Source organism: Ranitomeya variabilis, chromosome 4, assembly GCF_051348905.1.
Source record: "Ranitomeya variabilis isolate aRanVar5 chromosome 4, aRanVar5.hap1, whole genome shotgun sequence".
NCBI classification, from domain to species: Eukaryota; Metazoa; Chordata; class Amphibia; order Anura; family Dendrobatidae; genus Ranitomeya; species Ranitomeya variabilis.
Genome location: NC_135235.1, coordinates 381,695,953 through 381,716,884, shown reverse-complemented (window position 1 = coordinate 381,716,884; position 20,932 = coordinate 381,695,953). Strand labels below are relative to the sequence as shown.

The window sequence follows — 20,932 nt, the reverse complement described above, 5'->3', positions numbered from 1 at the left end:
CTTTTGGCTTGTTCAATGAATTCAGGTTGAAAATGCTGAGCAAGTTGTTATGATGATTAAAATGTATTTATTCTGGCAATTCAGTAGTTTTTTGTGTTTCTTTATTGTTACATAAAAATGTTGAATGCAATAAGTTGTAATTTGAAAAGAAAAAAGGAAGAAACTCACACAAACATAAAATCAGATGTTTCAAGGCTTAAAAAAAAAAAAATACTAATTTGATAGGTCCCAAGTTGAATCCCTGTACAAATATAAACAAGAACACTAGTAACACACATGCATGTTTTCACAATTTTAAAACATACTTTTTTTCAGAATTGCGCATCAAAATTTTTAATTTGATTTCTCCAAAACAAAATATAAAGAAACATAGTCTTGTAACATATTAAATGAAAGCCGGTACCTTTCTGAGAAAAATGATGCCTCTCTCAACTCTATCTTAATTCTAGCCCGAGATATGATAAAAAATGTAAAGCCATACCAGGCCAAAATTTGCGCTTTTTTGAAACTTTAGAAATCTGTAAAAAATTAACTGATGAAGAAAAAAAATTTAAAACTTTTAATTTGTATTTAACTAAAGTTGTACTTCATAAAAACAAAAAATAAAAAAAATCTAAAGACGTCAGGAAAAAAAATATTCATATTTGGATCACTTGATACAGAATGACCCAAGGCTGAATATTTTTCAATACACACGGGTTCAACATGCATTCCAGGCACAAAGAAGAAGAGGGCCTATAGAAATACAGACTGATCTAATGCTAGATTTTATACTTAAAAATAGTGGAATGAAGGGGGCACTATCGGAAGTATATGGAGATCTGTTGCACACCTTTTTGGGAGGGCACCCTATCAAGGCCAGAAAGAAGTGTGAGGTTGATTTGGGAGAAATAGATGATGATAGGTGGGAGTCTATTCTATAGTATGTACCCAAGATATCTATGAGTGAGCCTGGGAGAAGGTCACAGTTGTATGTGATTCATAGGGTGTATAGAACACCTGATATGCTATTTAAGGCTGGGTTGAAATCCAACTCTGATTGCCCTAGGTGTTCACAATCTCAGGCGGGCATATTGCATATGCTTTGACATTGTCCCAGATTTTCCTCCTATTGCATTATAGTGTTGAACCCCATTGGAGTGATATATGGGTGCGTTGTCCCTAGGGATCCGTTGATATGTTTATTAGGGTATCTGGAGGAAATATTAACTGACAAGACAACCAAAATTGTAATTGCAAGATTGTTTATTTCAAGGAAACTGATAGCAAAATATTGGATTAGAGAGGAGCCTCCGTCCAGACGTGATTTCATTACTCAAACGAACCATATAATTCAACTTGAGAAAAGCATTAACACTAAGAGAATCAAGCTGGAACTCTTCCATAAATTATGGCAGCCGTGCTTGGATGTGATTAATTATGCTGTGTGCACACATTGCGTTTTTTAAGCGTTTTCGCCACATTTTTGCACTGCAGAAACTATTAAAACGCTCTGAAAACGCATCTTACTAATTTTAATAGCATTCTGCAATTGCTGTGCCCATGCTGCGTTTTTTTCTGCAGCGGAATCGCATTGCGGAAAAATACGAAGCATGTTCATTAATTTAGCGGAATCACTGTGATTCCGCCACCATAGAGTTGTATAGGAAAAGCTTGGAAAAAAACGCAAGAAAAACGTGACAAAAATGCATTAAAATCCGCAAGTGTTTTCCTTGGCAAGGGAGTGCGGATTTAAAGCAGAAAAATCTGCTTCTATTCTGCAATGTGGGCACATAGCCTTAATGTTTTACCAGTATATAATATAAAAAAAAAAAAAAAAAAAAAAAAGTACAACCTATGGTAAATTGGAACTCTTGATATTGTCATCCATGGACAAATTATCGTTTGCTCTTGATTTAGTCTCCATGGGGGGGGGGGGGGGGGGAGGGGGGGATTCTATTGTAAAACACAAAAACACAAAATGAATACTTACATATGATTTGTTGTACATCTTGTTATGGTTAAAAAAACAAAATATCTGATAAAAGCTTGGGAGGGTGCGGTGTCCCCCAACGAAGGTTCCGAGAAACATTTCACAGTGAGTAACCAAAAATCCTGTTTTCTCTATCGCTTTATTGGGGACACAGGAAACCATGAGACGTCCCAAAGCAGTCCCTGGTTTGGCAACAGAACAAACTCCGTTCAGGTTGGAGAACTAAACACTGTCGCCTGCAAGATCGTTCTACCTAGGCTGGCATCTGCCAAAGGTAGGTATAGACCCCGTAAAATTTGTCGAATGTGTGAATGGAAGACCAGGTTGCCGCTTTTCAGAGTTGTAGGCCAGATGCCCTATGGTGTACCACCAAGGAGGCACCGACTGCCTGGGGTAGTTTGCCTTAATCCCAGGGGTAGGCGCTCTGTTCTTGACCCAGTACGCCTCCAAGATTGCTATCCAGGTCCAACGAGCAACCGTAGCCTTGGAGGCTGGGGGGGGGGGCCTTTAAATGCACCCTCAGGAATGACAAACAGTTCATCTTCTGGAAGGGGGTGGTGCTAGCCAAAGAGGCACGCATCGAGCTGACCAAGTCTAACCTGTTCAGTGAATGCTCCAGAGGATGAGTCGGAGCAGGGCAAAAAGGAAGGAAAGACAATATCCTCATTTAGATGAAAGGTGGACACAACATTGGGAAAGAAGGAAGCAAGGCATTGGCCACAAAACCACCTTGTCCTGGTGGAGAACCAAAAAAAGGGGGGGGGCAACAGGAAAAAGCCGCCAATTCCAAGAAGTGCATAATGGAAGTGACTGCCACAAGAAATACCACCTTCCAAGAAAAAAAAACAGACACTTCTCGAAGCAGTTCAAAGGGAGAACTCCTGAGGGCCTCCAGGACTAAATTGAGGTCCCAGGGATCAACAGATGTCCGGTACGGGGGCGCTGCGTGGGCTATTCCTTGGAAAAAAAGGTACTGTGTTGTGAACTCTGTTTTCAGGTTCCCTCTTGTGGTCACAGGTGGTATTGTGTGACTTTTGTTTTGGGCTCCCCCTGGTGGCTTTGTTTGTTATCCTGCGGGTCTGTGGCTGATCAGCTGCCTCGTTATTCACTTGGGAGTTTCCTATTTAGCTCTGTTTCACTTCCACTTGTTGCCGGCTGTCAATGTACTCAGTGCTATTCTGGTTACTCCTGATTATCTTCGGTTTCAGTCTCTTCAGGAGAAGCTAAGTTCTGTTTAATTATTTTTTGCTCATCAGTCTGCAATATGATTTCTGTGTATGATGAGTTTAGTCCAGCTTGCTAATATGTGATTTCTTCTGCTGGTTTGCTCTGGGGTACAGAGTTGCTTCCCCCGCACCGTTAGTTGGTGCGGGGGCTCGAGCGATCTCTGCGTGGATATTTTGAATAGGGTTTTTAATTGACCGCACAGTTCCCTTTCTATTTTCTGCTTTCTAGTGTTAGCGGGCCTCATTTGCTAAATCTAATTTCATCTCTGCGTTTGTGCTTTCCCCTTAACTCACCGTTAATATTTGTGGGGGGCTATTCTATATCTTTGGGGTCATTTCACTGAGGCAAGTGAGGACTTTCGTTCCCTCTAGGAATAGTCAGTTTCTCAGGCCGTGAAGAGACGTCTAGGATTTTCAGGTAACGTTCCACGGCTGCCTATAGTTGTTCGCGGATAGGATCAGGTTGCGGTCAATTCAGTTACCACTTCCCCAGAGTTTGTAGTCGGTTTAGTTACTTAGCTAGTCCTACTTGCGATCCTTGCCACTAGGATCATAACAGTACTGACCTGAGAATGGGAGGACAAGTTCTTCTGGAAAAGAATGGAAAGACACTTGGTCATTTAGAGAACTGAGATTAAGGCCTGCATCAACACCAGCCAAAAAAAAGCCAGACTAGAAGGGACAGAAAAGGACATAGGCACCATGTGATTAGCCTCAAACCAACGTAAATAGGCTTTCCAAGTCTAATAGACCAGAGATGACAACAGCTTCCTTGCCCAGATCATGGTCTGAATCACCCGACCTGAAAACCCAGACGCTCTTAGAACTGCGGTTAAATCGAGCGACCAAGATTACTGGTGGAAAATCTGCCAATGGGAAAGAAGATCTGCTCTGTCTGGGAGCCTCCAAAGGGCATCTACGAGAAGAATGACGATCTTTGTGAACCAAGACCTCTTGGGCCAATCCGGTGCAATTAGAATTACCAGCACAGCACGCCTTCAACCTTGATCAACAGCCTGGGAAGGAGGGGGACATGAGGGAACAGATGGGGAAGGGCAAACTGTGACCTGACCAAGTTATCGCCAGACCATCGGCGCACACCGCGGGAGGATCGCGGGACCTGGAAACGAACTGCAGGACCTTCCTGTTCAACCAGGATACCATGAAGTCTACATCCGAAGCACCCCATCGGAGGCAAAGACTGATGAAGAGGTCTTGATGTAGAGACCACTCTCCTACCATGAGACCCTCGCCAACAGAGAAAGTCATCGGCCCAGTTGTCCACGCCGGCAATATGCATCTCAGGTATCGCCGGAACTTTCATCTCTTCCCAGAGGATCGTGGGTACCTCGGGCAGGGCAGAGTTCCTCCCTGGTGGTTGACATATGCCACCGCTATGGCATGGTCTATCAGAACCTGAACTGGCAGGCCCCTAAGTAGCTTCTCCCAGTGGCAGAGGGACAGAAGAATGGCCTGTATCTCGAGGATGTTGATCGGCAGGGAACATTCCTCCGGCGACCAACGTCCCTGGACCGTCAGGTTGGGAAAGACCGCACCCCAGCCGAGAAGACTAGAGTACGTCATCAACACATTTAAGTGAACGGGAAGGAGAGAGCGACTCTTAAGAATGAGCGGGGATGACAGCTACCAGCTTAGAGACATTCTGACCCGAGAGATCTGAACTAGATGGTCCAGAGAGAACAGATCTGTTCCACTGTGATAGGATGCCTTGCTGAATCGGTCTGTAGTGGAATTGCGCGAAATGGATCATCTCCGACGCTGCCACCATCCTTCCCCAGGAAAACCATAGCCGAGTGAAAGGATGGAGGTCGTGGACCCTGCAGAGAGAGAATCCTCTACTGGAGGGTTGCCCTCTTCTCTTTGGGAAGCAAAAACCATTGCCTGACGGGTGTTGAATAGCATGCCTAGGAATATCAGATACTGAGTAGGGGCAAGGCAAGACTTTGCCCGGTTGACTAACTAGCCGAGTCGAGACAGGGTCTCAAGAATGAAGGACAGGCTCTCCTGGGCCTGGTAAAAGGATGGAGCCTTAATGAGAAATTTGTCGAGGTACGGGATGAGCACTAGGCCTCTGATCCGTAGAATGGCTATCCATGCCATGATCTTCGTGAAGACCCTGGGAGCGGTTGTGAGACCGAACGGCTGGGCAACAAACAAAATGATCCTGACGCATCGCAAAACGCAGAAATCTCCCTGGGAAAATAGGAACATGGAGATCGGCATCTTTGATGTCTATGCAGCGCAGGAACTCCTGCGACTCCATGGAAACGAAGGAACTCCATCCTAAAATGTGGCAGACAGATCCTTTTGTTCAGTAAATTCAGATCCAGGATGGGTCGGGACCGAGCAGTCCTTCTTTGGCACTATGGAAAGGTTAGATTAAAAACCTGGGAAACGTTCCTGGGCTGGGATGGAAACAATGACCCCTGATCCGAGAAGGGACAGACGGGACTCGAAGAATTGATCTAGGGGCTAAGAAACAATCTATTATTTTGTATCCTGAAGATACTACTTCTCTGACCCAATGCGTCCTCGACCGAGGTGAGCCAAGACATCCCTGAAGAACACAAGAAAGCCGACCAGCCTGGGAGAATACCTGGGAGTCGGAGAGGCGTCATGATGAGGAAAATCTTCCAGGTCTACTCTTGGCAGATTTACCCTGCACAGCCCTGGGACGCCATGAGGGGGTAGGTTTGAAGGAAACCCTTTTCCTATCCTGGCGAACCTGCTGCCTCTCTTGGCGGGAGAAATCTTCAGTTGAAGAGAAGCAGCAAAAGGGCCGAAGCTTACGCTTCAACGGAGGATGCTGAGGTTTGGCCTGAGGAAGGAGAGAACGGATGAGTTCTCTCCTTCCTCAGGCCAAACCTCAGCATCCTCCGTTGAAGCGCAAGCTTCGGCCCTTTTGCTGCTTCTCTTCAACTGAAGATTTCTCCCGCCAAGAGAGGCAGCAGGTTCGCCAGGATAGGAAAAGGGTTTCCTCCACTGGCCTCCTTAATAATTTGGTCCAGCTTGGAGACAAATAGACAAGATCCCTGTAAAGGCAATCTGGTAAGGGACTTCTTTGAAGACAGTCAACCTGCCACGCCTTAACCCAAATGGTTCTGCGGATAGCCATGATATTGCTGGATGCTTGAGCAGCAAATGAAGCAGCATCCAGAGAGGCAGATACCACATACTTTCCTACATGAGAGATCTGGTCCGCTAGGCCAGCCAATTCCTCCAGCAGGGATCCAAATAGAATGCCCTGACAGAGCTACTTAGCCCATGATGCAATGGACTGACACCCAGGTGGTGGCAAAAAGCAGGATACAATGTAGAAGTAGCCACTTCAAAGGCTGATTTGGCAAATGACTATCAGCCTATTATTGGTGTCCTTCAGGGATGCCCCATCCATAAGAGGAAGAATCATGTTGCTTGACAGTCTGGAAACTGAAGGGTCCACAATTGGAGAGGCAGTCCAGTTTGCAGTGAGCTCAGGAGGTATAGGATGCCGAGGTGCTTTCCCCTCTGGAAGTGCCTGGTCGGTTTTCCCGTTCCCTGGAAGGAACCTCCTCAAATTCCCTTATGAGGGGCAAAAATCTTAGGAGTTTGTCTCGACTGTCTATAGGAAACCACCTGATCTGCGGGTTCCGTAGCGGTATCGTTAATATTAAAGGTCTGATTGACCACCACAATGAAGCTTTGGACCAAGTTTCATGTTAGAAGCCTGGTCAGAATTCAGGTCCAATTCAGCTTTGGAAAATATATTCGAGACGGCCTCAGAGCAAGACTCAGAAGGTGATGATGATGATGATGATGAACCGGAAAGAAGCAGTCCGCCGGGATGGGCCAGGGGGAGAGAAGTGAGCAAGAAGAGAAGCTGGAACAACGCTCCTGCCTAGATCTCTTACGGCCCCATGTTGGTAGGCATAGCCGGCAACGATGGAAGGAGGAACAGGCAATCTGTCAAGAACAGACACCAGGGTATGCAAAACCCTGGTGAGGTCCGTAAAAGATTGTGACAGAGGTAGCCCACACTAGGATAGGGGCACCTTTCTCTTTGGGGGCAGAAGAGTACTCCTGGTAGCAGGCATGGGGGTTTCTGCAGTCCTGTCAGAGGGAAGAAGACTGACATTGAGTCTGCAATTACAAGAAGAGTAAACAAAGTGTTTGACAAGAGTAGAAGAAGCTGGAGGGCGAGAGCGCTCTCCCTTAGAATTAGACATGATAGAAGAAAGACAGACCCACTAACTAATGCCAGAGGTTAGGGGACAGAAAGGATTTTGCTGAGTAGAATGTCAGTCTGCAGAACAGAGATTACTCACAGGAAAGATGCAGGTCCTGAAGTCTGCTTCCAGGATGTCACAGGAGTTCCTGGAAACAAGGAAGGCTGTGGGGAGATTGTAGGAGGAGCGTCTGTGTTGCCTGCAGAAACACCACATTCCGGTTCCAGGTGCCGGCAAATGGCGACTGTAGGGAGGAAGAGGAGGGCCCACAAAGAAAGATAAGGCGCGAAGCTTCCTTGCCACTGAGGGGAGAGGAGGGGGGGTGAATGCCACAGGTGGGAGAAAAGGCCGGGAGTAGGGGCGGAGCTAAGCACAGAGATTAAGCCGTACAGAAGAAATTAGAAAATGCGGCAGACGAGACAAGGTGGGGAGGGGGTGTTGAAGCCCAAAAGGTACCGCAAATGTAACCCTGCACTACCGATCCTGCTGTAATTAAAGGGGACAAGCCACATATAAAGTGAAAGATCTATACTGACCATCAGAGCCCTACGGGAATAAAAAAAAAGTATGGAGCTTCATCTTCATTCTTCTTGATCTTCCTCTAACCATCCTTAGCTTCATGAAACCAACAGGCCCTGGTGGCAGAGTGGGCAGGGGACTGGGGCCAGGACCACTGTTCGGATCACCTATACACTCTTCATGTGTTAGGGGCTGAGATATATGAGGATACGTGGCAGTTGGCAGTTCACGCCCTACTCAGTCTCTACGTGGGGGTACAGTGTGACTGTTCACACTGTATCCCTCCAGAGGTAAGGAGAAGAGTCACCCAAATAAAGAGAAAAGGGAGACGTTACTGGAAAACGACGAAAACCGAGGTAGATATGAATCTAGTAAGACCTGTGTGCATCTCCTACTGACTATAAGCTAAACTAATTAACCTAGTGCCAGTCGGTGGGCTGTACACTGCTGAGGAAGAGAATTTTTTTGTGTATAGTGTCAGCATCCTAGTGGCAGTAGCATACACCCATGGTTTCCGGTGTCCCCCAATGAAGCGATAGAGAAATGGAGCTGGCAGCGGAGCATGCGCAGTAGAATCTATCTGAACGCGGCCACTATTTATTTTTTTTTCCCCAAACAAAACTTTCTATAAACTATAAACTATATGTAAATAAAATGAAAATATGCATATTATCCCCTGTATCATGCTACAGCACAGGCGCCGCCGCCTGCCTGATGAATGAATTTCTTTTTAACCCCTTCATGACCCAGCCTATTTTGACCTTAATGACCTGCCCGTTTTTTGCAATTCTGACCAGTGTCCCTTTATGAGGTAATAACTCAGGAACACTTCAACGGATCCTAGCGGTTCTGAGATTGTTTTTTCGTGACATATTGGGCTTCATGTTAGTGGTAAATTTAGGTCGATAATTTTTGCGTTTATTTGTGAAAAAAATGGAAATTTGGTTAAAATGTTGAAAATTTCGCAATTTTCAAATTTTTTATTTTTATTCTGTTAAACAAGAGAGTTATGTGACACAAAATAGTTAATAACATTACCCACATGTCTACTTTACATCAGCACAATTTTGGAAACAAAATTTTTTTTTTGTTAGGAAGTTATAAGGGTTAAAATTTGATCAGCGATTTCTAATTTTTACAACGAAATTTACAAAACCATTTTTTTTTAGGGACCACCTCACATTTGAAGTCAGTTTGAGGGGTCTATATGGCTGAAAATAGCCAAAAGTGACACCATTCCAAAAACTGCACCCCTCAAGGTACTCAAAACCATATTCAAGAAGTTTATTAACCCTTCAGGTGCTTCACAGCAGCAGAAGCAACATGGAAGGAAAAAATGAACATTTAACTTTTTAGTCACAAAAATGATCTTTTAGCAACAATTTTTTTATTTTCCCAAGAGTAAAAAGAGAAACTGGACCCCAAAAGTTATTGTACAATTTGTCCTGAGTATACCGATACCCCATATGTGGGGGGGAACCACTGTTTGGGCGCAAGACAGGGCTCGGAAGGGAAGGAGCGCCATTTGACTTTTTCAATGAAAAATTAGCTCCAATCTTTAGCGGAAACCATGCCGCGTTTGGAGAGCCCCTGTGTGCCTGAACATTGGAGCTCCCCCACATGTGACCCCATTTTGGAAACTAGACCCCCCCAAGGAGCTTATCTAGATGCATAGTGATCACTTTGAACCCCCAGGTGCTTCACAAATTGATCCGTAAAAATGAAAAAGTATCCTCAATTTTTTCATTTTCACATGGGCAACAGGATAAAATGGATCCTAAAATGTGTTGGGCAATTGCTCCTGAGTACACTGATACCTCACATGTGGGGGTAAACCACTGTTTGGGCACACGGCAGGGCTTGGAAGGGAAGGAGCGCCATTTGACTTTTTGAATGAAAAATTAGCTCCAATCGTTAGACACCATGTCGCATTTGGAGAGCCCCTGTGTGCCTAAACATTGGAGTTCCCCACATGTGACCCCATTTTGTAAACTAGACCTCCCATGGAACTAATCTAGATGTGCGGTGACCATTTTAAACCCCTAAGTGCTTCACAGAAGTTTATAACGCAGAGCTGTGAAAATAAAAAATATCATTTTTCTTTCCTCAAATTATTTTTTAGCCCACAATTTTTTAATTTTCACAGGGGTAAACCACTGTTTGGGCACATGTAGGGGCTCAGAAGGGAAGTAGTGACTTTTGAAATGCAGACTTTGATGGAATGGTCTGCGGGCGTCACGTTGCGTTTGCAGAGCCCCTGATGTGCCTAAACAGTAGAAACTCCCAACAAGTGACCCCATTTTGGAAACTAGACCCCCCGTGGAACTTATCTAGATATATGGTGAGATCTTGGAACCCCCAAGTGCTTCACAGAAGTTTACAACGCAGAGCCGTGAAAATAAAAAATAATTTTTCTTTCCCCAAAAATTATGTTAAAAAAAAAAGGAAACCATTCAAAACTCTTGGCTTCCCTGGATTAAATTCTCATCCCAATCCTCCGGACTTGACCGTCTCCCCCCCCCCCCCTCCCTTGTAACTGAGCTCTGATCTACAATTCCTATAACCCCCTCTCCTTTCCCTAGATTTCCGGATGCCTTCCCGTGGCCGACCCACCACTCGGGCTACTCAGCCAATACGCCCGTCTAGTTCTTTTATATTAGCCTCATGTCCTCTCTCACTTTCAGAAGCAAATATAATGCTTATACAGATTCCTTCCGTCACACCATGTAGCCTCTGTTTATTACTCATGACTTACATTTCATTTTTAGGCTATTCTTTCTAGGCCTGAACATGTTTTGTTACTGTTTTCTATGCTCACTTGTCTTCTTTCAGCCATGTCTACTCTGATAGCACATATCTACCTAATGCATTCTAGTTTTTACCGAACCAGTACATGTCTGAGATTTGTTATGTGAGCTTCTATGTTTGTTTTCTTTTTTGTTATTTGAAAACTTAAATAAAGAACTTAAAAAAAAAAAAAAAAAAAAGAAACCAGCCCAAACAACCAGATGACGGATCCACAAAGGAACACCAAACAGGAGGCAAGTTATAAAAAATGCCTTTATTATATCCAGATGGCAATACCATAAATAAATACTATGTGCGCACAATAGGACTATGAGCCATTCAATATATATGCTCTAATACGTAAGGACGACCCAGTTCACATATGGTAATAACTACAGAAATACAATATATAAAAAATGTGCAACAGTGCAAAGAACCTAGTAAAAACCTAGCCACATTGCTATGTATTATATAAAAGATCAAAGTGACAGTTCCAAATTAAGGTAAAAAATCCTCACATAGTAATATTAAAGTGCAGTGCAAGGTGCGGAAAAAAGAGGGGTATATATAAACAATATTGTGTGCTGAGTATTACCTTCACAGGTCGCCACATCCTAGATAGCGCACCCCGACGCGCGTTTCGGACCTTCTGTCCTTCGTCAGGGGACCCTGTCCGCTATCTAGGACGTGGCGACCTGTGAAGGTAATACTCAGCACACAATATTGTTTATATATACCCCTCTTTTTTCCGCACCTTGCACTGCACTTTAATATTACTATGTGAGGATTTTTTACCTTAATTTGGCACTGTCACTTTGATCTTTTATATAATACATAGCAATGTGGCTAAGTTTTTACTAGGTTCTTTGCACTGTTGCACATTTTTTATATATTGTATTTCTGTAGTTATTACCATATGTGAACTGGGTTGTCCTTACGTATTAGAGCATATATATTGAATGGCTCCTAGCCCTATTGTGCGCACATAGTATTTACTTATGGTATTGCCATCTGGATATAATAAAGGCATTATTTATAACTTACCTCCTGTTTGGTGTTCCTTTGTGGATCCGTTATCTGGTTGTTTGGGCTGGTTTCTCTTGTTTGGGTAATACGTACCTATTTTTCTCAGAGCACTGACACTGTGGTTTTATTGTTTCTTAATATATATAAATAAATATAAAAAATATATATAAATAAATATAAAAAATATATATATATATATATATATATATATATATATATATATATATATATATATATATATATATATATACACACACACACACACACACACACATCTGTGTGTATATACACACACATATATATGTAATTCTGCAGTGCATCTGTGATTTCTAATACCCAAAAATTATGTTAAGCAAGCAATTTTTTATTTTCGCAAGGGTAACAGGAGAAATTGGTCCCCAATAATTGTTGCCCAGTTTGTCCTGAGTATGCTGGTACCCCATATGTGGGGGTAAACCACTGTTTGGGCGCACGTCGGGGCTCAGAAGGGAGCACCATTTGACTTTCTGAACGCAAGATTGGCTGGAATCAATGGTGGCGCCATGTTGCGTTTGGAGACCCCTGATGTGCCTAAAAAGTGGAAACCCCTCAATTCTAACTCCAACACTAACCCCAACACACCCCTAACCCTAATCCCAACTGTAGCCATAACCGTAATCACAACCCTAACCCCAACAGACCCCTAACCACAACCCTAATCCCAACCCTAACCCTAACCCTAACCCTAATCCCAACCCTAACCCTAATCCCAACCCTAACCACAACCCGAACCCCAACACACCCCTAACGCTAACCCTAACCACAAGCCTAATCTTAACCCTATTTTCAACCCTAGCCCTAATTCCAACCCTAACCCTAAGGCTATGTGCCCACGTTGCGGATTCGTGTGAGATTTTTCCGCACCATTTTTGAAAAATCCCCAGGTAAAAGGCACTACATTTTACCTGCGGATTTCCAGTGTTTTTTGTGCGGATTTCAGCTGCGGATTCCTATTGAAGAACAGGTGTAAACCGCTGCGGAATCCGCACAAAGTTGACATGCTGCGGAAAATACAACACAGCGTTTCCGCGCTGTATTTTCCGCACCATGGGCACAGCAGATTTGGTTTTCCATAGGTTTACATGGTACTGTAAACCTGATGGAAAACTGCTACGAATCCGCAGCGGCCAATCCGTTGCGGATCCACAGCCAAATCCACACCGTGTGCACATAGCCTAATTCTAACCCTAACCCTAGTTCTAACCCTAATTCTAACCCTAATTCTAACACTAGCCCTAACCCTAACTCTAACCCTAACCCTAGTTCTAACCCTCATTCTAACCCTAACCCTAGTGGAGAAAAAAATATATATATTTTCTTTATTTTATTATTGTCCCTACCTATGGGGGTGATAAAGGGGGGGTTTCATTTACTATTTTTTTAATTTTGATCACTGTGATAGGTTTTATCTCGGAGCACAGGGGGTGGATCGGAGCACGGGGGGGTGGATCGTAACACGGGGGGGCGGACAGGAGGACGGAGGGGAGTACGGGACAGAACGGAGGACTGGGGAGGAGATCGGTGGCGGGGGGCACATTAGCGTTTCCAGCCATGGCCGATGATATTGCAGCATCGGCCATGGCTGGATTGTAATATTTCACCACTTTTCGTAGGTGAAATATTACAAATTGCTCTGATTGGCTGTTGAAAGTGAAACAGCCAATCAGAGCAATCGTAGCCACGGGGGGGCGAAGCCACCCCCCCTGGGCTGAAGTACCACTCTCCCTGTAGATCGGGTGAAATTGGAGTTAACCCTTTCACACGACCTGCAGGGACGCGATCATTCTGTGACATAGCATATGCGTCACAGGTCGGATTGGCACAGACTTTCATGATGCATACGCTGTGTCACAGGTCGGGAAGGGGTTAAACATTATATTCAGTATGTAAAAAAGGGGCAGGTCAGTGAGGGATCAGTGACCTGTCAGAAGCCATACAGATGAATAGCTATGCAGAGCACCACATGAAGACCCTCACACCGGCCGCCCCGGAGAATGAGAATATCAGTAACTGAAAACTACAAATACAGATTAAACAACAACCACAAGACGCATTTCTTCACCAAGGTATCATTTTAATCAGTCTAACGGTGCCGATTTGACACTATGTGTAGGTTGCTGTGCACAATCCTGCTGACAGGTTCCCTTTAATAAAGATTAAAAAAAAGCAACACAAAAATATTACCTGTAACACAAAGATCTGTTTTAAACAATAGGTAATTTTCTGCTAACTTCCATTTAAAGGGAATATGTCACCAGGTTATTGCTGCACTATCAGAAAGCAGCATGATGTAGGGACAGAAATCCTAATTCCAGAGAGGTGTCACTTACTAGGCTGCTTGCTGTAGTTTTGATTACATCAAAGCTGCTGTAGATTTATCAATTCTCTGAAAGCTGAGCTCTGTATAGTCTCACCCACACCACCGATTGGCAGCTTTCAGTGCACAACTGTGTATAGGCAGTATGCTTCCCACAACTGGCAGATGAAGGAGGAAATAAGGCAGAGGGCTACATTTCTGCAGGTTTACTAGTCCTCTCAGTGATAAAATTGCATATTATCAGCAGTATGTTAACAAAACTATAGAAAGCAGCCCAGGAAGCGACACTGCTGGAGCCAGGGTCTGCAGCGGTAAGGTCTCAAAAAACTGCAGAGTCTCTGTAAGCGTTAACTGACAGTATAAACTAAGCACTTAACTTGAAGGAGCTATAGCTCCTACAAAAATCCAACTTTTACCAGAAGCTGAAGTTTAATCAAGTATGCTAATTAGCGCGTACCTCTGGTGTGGCTTAGAGACTCCGTGAACCACTCCCTCAACTTTGCACACGGGTTCCTCTGTCATTAGTGATCCATAGCTTCCTGGAGTGAGAGCACTATCAGCAGCGAAAACTTAGAGCAGCCAGCACTAAGTAACCAGTGAGGGATGGGGGGGGGGGGTATGCCAAATCAGAGGGCAGAATAGTGCACTGAGCTATTTAGCCCAATCACCAGTGTGATGAGCACCTTAATTAGCATACTTCGTTAATCTTCAGTTTCTTCAGAATGACGGCAGCAATTAGAATGCTAAACGTGATTTTTAGACGGACTATATCACAAAGAACCTGTCACAAGGTTCTCTCTATATAAACTAAATCCACGACCTGTCCACATGTCAATATCACTGGCAGTCACCAACAAAATGGCTCCGCACTGTGATCCTAAACTTTCGTCCTCTCTTGCCCTTTTGCAAACACCCAGAAGGAGGAGAGGAGTCACACAAAAATGTGAACAGATCCCGTCTACATTTACTGCAGTCGTTTTGCGAGCAGTACACTAGATTTTCTTGGCAAATTTCAGCAGATGCTCCACTTAAATGAGAAACCATTTTACATTATTTTATACCATTTAAAAAGATAATATTTGCCCAAAAAAGTAAAACATTAATACTTCACATTTTTTTCAATAGTGAAATTCCCTTTAAGTCATCTTAAAGAGCACGCCATCACTCTCTTTACAAGTGGCCAGCTCCTCTGCATATCTACAAATATACTTTTATAATCTTCCCGTGCACCAATTGGCACTATCCAGTCTGACAGTTGTTGGTATGTGTGCTGCGCATCCTCCGCAATAACTGGTCCCCTGCCCTTATTGACAGATAGCCAGGTGTTACACCTGCTGGTGCGTATTTCTGGCGTAATTGAAGCCACCTTTGTGATGCAAATTATCATGGCAGGGCTCTGCCATGCCATGCCCCACCTTAGCAGACTGAGCAGAGCATAATACATTTTTTAATTATTCAACGAGTTTCATACCAGAAAACAACTTTATAAATCAGGACCTGTGTGCTTAGATCAGTGCTCCACAACTCCGGTCCTCAAGAGCCACCATGAGGTCATGTGTTCAGGATTTCCTAAGTATTGCCCAGGTGATGGAATTCTTGCCTTTCCAGGTAATGCAACGATCACCTGTGCAATACTAAGGAAATCCTGAAAACATGACCCGCTGGTGGCTCTTGAGGACCAGAGTAGGGGAACACTGGCTTAGATTACACTGTCAGTTTAGGCAGACAGGCTGCAAATAAAAGCTTAATTTGCTTCAATCAAGTATAACGGAGTGCCACAAGCACATAAGAATTTACATAAATGGGACAAATTTGTTTTACTGGGAAACTTGGAGAGGCAAAAATCACTGTAAAAAGTATGAAGCTTTGAGGACAAATTTAATTTTAGAAGATAGAAGAAAAAACAGGGCTCTCATCAGTTAGTTGGGTGTGCCTATATGTTGGTGTGTCAATGCAGAAGCGTATCTAGGGCACCCGGAGCAAGAATTCATTTTGGCGCAACCCCCCCAGGACATATGCGACTTTCACACCTAGTCATGTACCCACGAGCACCTCTCTCCCTAATGCTCTCAATGTTCAGTGAAAAACAGAGAAGCAGAAGAGAAGCTCGTTGTCACAGGACCATAAGTGTGAAAATTACAAATGAGTGACGTGTCATGTGATGACTACTGGAACCTGCAGAGCTGGAACCTGACATTGCAGCTTCTGAATTCTCACAACGCATGCACTGCACACTTTTGGGGTTCTCCCTTGCCTGTGGACAGTCATGTCAGCACAAACATGTGATTTGCATACTTCTGACCACATTCCGACTAGACGTGCCCGGCCTCGCTCAGTTCATTTTCATTGAGTGAGGCCACACATGTCTAGTCAGCATGTGACCGCATGTATGTAAATCAGCAGCAGCAGAGAATCCTGACAGCGTGCAGTGCGCACTGTGAGAATTCAGAAGTCTGCAGTCACCCGCATACATGTTTCCTCATACATGCCCTCATTCCCCCGTACTGTTTCCTCATACATGCCAACCCATTCCCCTGTACTGTTTCCTCATATATGCCCCCCCATCTCCCCCTTTGATCTTCATTTTGTGTCCTTAAATCCCCCATCTCCTCTCCAAATCTCCCCACACAATAAATCCCCCCATTCCGCACACAGCGTCTCATCATTCCTCTCATTCCCCACAGCGTCTCATCATCCCCCTATTCCCCACACAGCGTCTCATCATCCCCCTATTCCCCACACAGCTCCTTATCATCCCCCTATTCCCCACACAGCGTCTCATCATCCCCCTATTCCCCACACAGCGTCTCATCGTCTCCCATTCCCCCCACAGCTCATCATACCTATTCCCCACACAGCGTCTCATCAGCCCCCCATTCCCCACAGCGTCTCATCCCCCTATTCCCCACACAGCGTCTCATCATCCCCCTATTCCCCACACAGCGTCTCATCATCCCTACTCCCCACACAGCGTCTCATCATCCCCCTACTCCCCACACAGCGTCTCATCATCCCCCTATTCCCCGCACAGCGTCTCATCATCCCCCATTCCCCACCCAGCGTCTCATCTCCCCATTCCCCACACAGCGTCTCATCAGCCCCCCATTCCCCACACAGCGTCTCATCAGCCCCCCATTCCCCACACAGCGTCTCATCATCCCATTTCCCACAGCGTCTCTTCATCACCCTATTCCCCACAGAGTCTCCTCATCCCCCTATTCCCCACAGCATCTCATCATCCCCCATTCCCCACCCAGTGTCTCATCATCTCCCCATTCCCCACACAGCGTCTCATCAGCCCCCTATTCCCCACACAGCGTCTCATCATCCCCCTATTCCCCACACAGCGTCTCATCATCCCTATTCCCCACACAGCTCCTCATCATCGCCCTATTCCCCACACAGCATCTCATCATCCCCCATTCCCCACCCAGCGTCTCATCATCTCCCCATTCCCCACACAGCGTCTCATCGGCCCTTTTCCAAGTTACATCCTGAGAGCCTCACACAGAGTTCTGCATCCTCATCTTCTCCTCACACGGCTCCATGCCGCAGCCGTCCGGTCCTCTCCTTACAGGGCTCCTCATTTCCGGCTCTCTCTTCTCCACCAGCAGCTTCCTGCAATCAACTCTTCCCCTCAAGAAATCAACTCCAATTTAGACGCTGCCCTGCAGTCAGATCTTCAATTGTACTCGTGTCTGTAAGACACGAGTACAATTGAATACCGGGAGCCGGAGCGCTGCAGCCTCTCTGTGCCGGCTGTCAGCTTGACAGTCGGCACAGAGAACAGCTGACTCCCAGTCCGGGGGGCGGCAGAATGCAGCTGCCAGGGGAGACACTGCAGACCGCCTCATTAGGCGGCCTGACTGCGCCCCCCTGCCAGCTGCGCCCGGGGCACATGCCCCAGCTGCCCCCCCCCCTAGATACACCACTGTACAGGTGTATTGTACTACTGGCAAAAAAAAAAGTAGATATAATTGTCTGCAAAAGTAAAGGTGAGCGCAACGATGAGTTTTGTGTCTCATGTGGGTTTTCTTTAAATTTATGGGGGTGGCTCAGACTCAATTTTGCCTAGGTATACTGCCATTAATAAAGAATGGAATCTAAACAACCTTCAAAAGCAATGTCTTCCAACAATCCAGTAGCAATTTGGTGATGAATGATGCTTTTCCTTAGGAGCACCATGGCACAAGGCAAAAGTGATTGCCAAGTGGCTCAAAAAACAAAACTTTGGGTCCATGGCCAGGAAAATCCACAGATCTCAATATCACTGAGAACCTGTGGTTAAATCCTTAGAAAGTGAGTGGACAAACAAAAATACAGAAATTGTGATAAACTCCAAGCATTTATGAGACAAGAATAGGGTCTCATCAGTCAGGATTTGGCCCAGAAGTTAATATCCAACAAGCACAGGGCGCAGGGCAGAAATCTCCTCAAATAAGGGTATGTGTCCACGGGCCAGATTACATCCGGATTAGCTGCGGATTGAACACTGAGTACAGCCGCAGCGTTCAATCCGCAGCGTCCAGATGTTGCAGCATAGTGGAGGGCATTTTATGAAATGCTGTCTCCACTACGCGTGCGAACACGCATCGGGCAGACCTGCATTTATGGACATGCAGCGTGTCTTTTTAGAACGCAGCATGTCTGTTTACCTTTAAATAACACAGTCCTATACATAGGGTACGCCGATCACCGCGAGTACAGAAGGGGGGAAGCGCTTTGGGCGGAGCGGGGTTTCCACTCCGTCCAAAGCACCGACAATCCGACCTGTGGACAAGCACCGTAAACATTGAGTCTTTGCAGAAACTTGATGTATTTGTCAATAAAAATATAAAAACTTATCAATTATATTTCAGTAACCATAGAAACATTTGACTAAAGATCTAAAAACCCTGAAGCAGCAAACTTTGTGAAAACCAAAATTTGTGTCAGTATTAAAACTTTTGGCCACAACTGTAGTGTGTGCGCACAGGTGTACTGTATGTGCTCAAGACAGAGGAGTGCAAGTATAGTAATAATTTACCGGATGGTTGTTGAAAGAAGAGGCTGCTCGAATGTGGATAGGATTTGGGCATAAAACCTGAAAAACAATAATAATTAGTAAAGATATCAACAATGAGAATGGAATCTTCAATAGCACTATGACTAATGATATAAGAACCTGCTGCTGACTGAACATGGGGCCAACATATTTCGGAGGAGTCCCAATAGGCACGGCTCTCACAGGTGGACTGCCTATTACAGGGGAGGTGGATCTTCGAGGCAAAGCTCTCTCGGAGGCATCTTGTTCAGTGCTATCTCCATTGGGGGGAGGAATGGCAGCCAAGCCATACTCGTGTAGTATAGAGAGCGGACTCATATCCTTTAATGAAAAATCAAGAGTCAATATATATTTTATAACATTACAATTATGTAAAAATATGTTCATTGTTGGATCTATGACAACAGGCAGAGCATTTAAGATGCAAATAAAGCAATGTAGACTATGACCCCCAGCTTACCTCTGTAAGCAAGGGTCCTCTGATTGGCCGCAGGCCTGAAGAAGATTCCCATATACTTGAGTTTATCCCAGAAGATAGCTTGAAAATATAAAGGAAAATTACCTATTAAAAATATGCACATTGTACTGGTGAACGTAACAAAACACAGTTTACCTTGATAATAGGGATCAACGCCTACCAGCCACTCCCGAGCATTATTGACTATAAAAACTGAGGGGCAGAGTCACCAAGATTGGCGTTTTGTTTGCCACTCTTGAACAAAGGCCCACTGGAGTAAGATGTGCGCCTCTTAAAAGGAAATTTGTCAGCAGGATTTCCTCAAACTATTTGCAGGCCGGTTTTGACAGTCTATTCCTCAGTTACTGAGAAATCTGTGCTTGGTATGATATGCAAATGAGTGAAGAGCTATTTGTCTGAAGCCTCTGTCGCTCCAGTTCTATTCCTCACCAAGCTCCGCCTCCTTTCTTGTCTGATGGCTCCTTTGCCTGAAGTCATATAACAAAAGGCGGTGGTGCTGGGTGTGGAGTAGAGGGCCAGAGGTTTCAGATTTACAAATTGTTCTTTAAGGCCCCGTCACACATAGCGATTTACCAACGATCACGACCAGCGATATGACCTGGCCGTGATCGTTGGTAAGTCGCTGTGTGGTCGCTGGGGAGCTGTCACACAGACCGCTCTCTCCAGCGACCAACGATCAGGGGAACGACTTCGGCATCGTTGAAACTGTCTTCAACGATGCCGAAGTCCCCCTGCAGCACCCGGGTAACCAGGGTAAACATCGGGTTACTAAGCGCAGGGCCGCGCTTAGTAACCCGATGTTTACCCTGGTTACCAAAAAAAACAAACAGTACATACTCGCCTTTCGGTGTCCCTTGCCGTCTGCTTCCTGCTCTGACTGAGCCGCCGTACAGTGAGAGCAGAGCGCAGCGGTGACGTCACTGCTGCGCTCTCACTTCTCACTGTACGGCCGGGAGTCAGTGAGAGCAGGAAGCAGACGGCAAGGGACACCGAAAGGCGAGTATGTACTGTTTGTTTTTTTTGGTAACCAGGGTAAACATCGGGTTACTAAGCGCGGCCCTGCGCTTAGTAACCCGATGTTTACCCTGGTTACCAGTGAAGACATCGCTGGATCGGTGTCACACACACCGATTCAGCGATGTCAGCGGGACCTCAACGACCAAAAAAAGGTCCAGGCCATTCTGACACGACCAGCGATCTCGCAGCAGGGGCCTGATCGCTGGTACGTGTCACACATAGCGAGATCGCTATGGAAGTCGCTGTTGCGTCACAAAACTTGTGACTCAGCAGCGATCTCG

General features: G+C 45.2%; 1 protein-coding gene across 1 annotated transcript in view; it reads right to left on the bottom strand.

Moving 5' to 3' along the window:
- Positions 1-20,932, bottom strand: part of PATL1 (PAT1 homolog 1, processing body mRNA decay factor) — a 131,099-nt gene that overhangs the window by 91,785 nt on the left and 18,382 nt on the right. The window contains exons 4-6 of the mRNA XM_077250815.1: positions 19,617-19,694; positions 19,277-19,477; positions 19,139-19,195 (exon numbers count right to left, since the gene is read on the bottom strand). Of these exons, the coding sequence (XP_077106930.1) occupies positions 19,139-19,195; positions 19,277-19,477; positions 19,617-19,694 (336 nt within the window). The remainder of the gene's footprint in view (positions 1-19,138; positions 19,196-19,276; positions 19,478-19,616; positions 19,695-20,932) is intronic.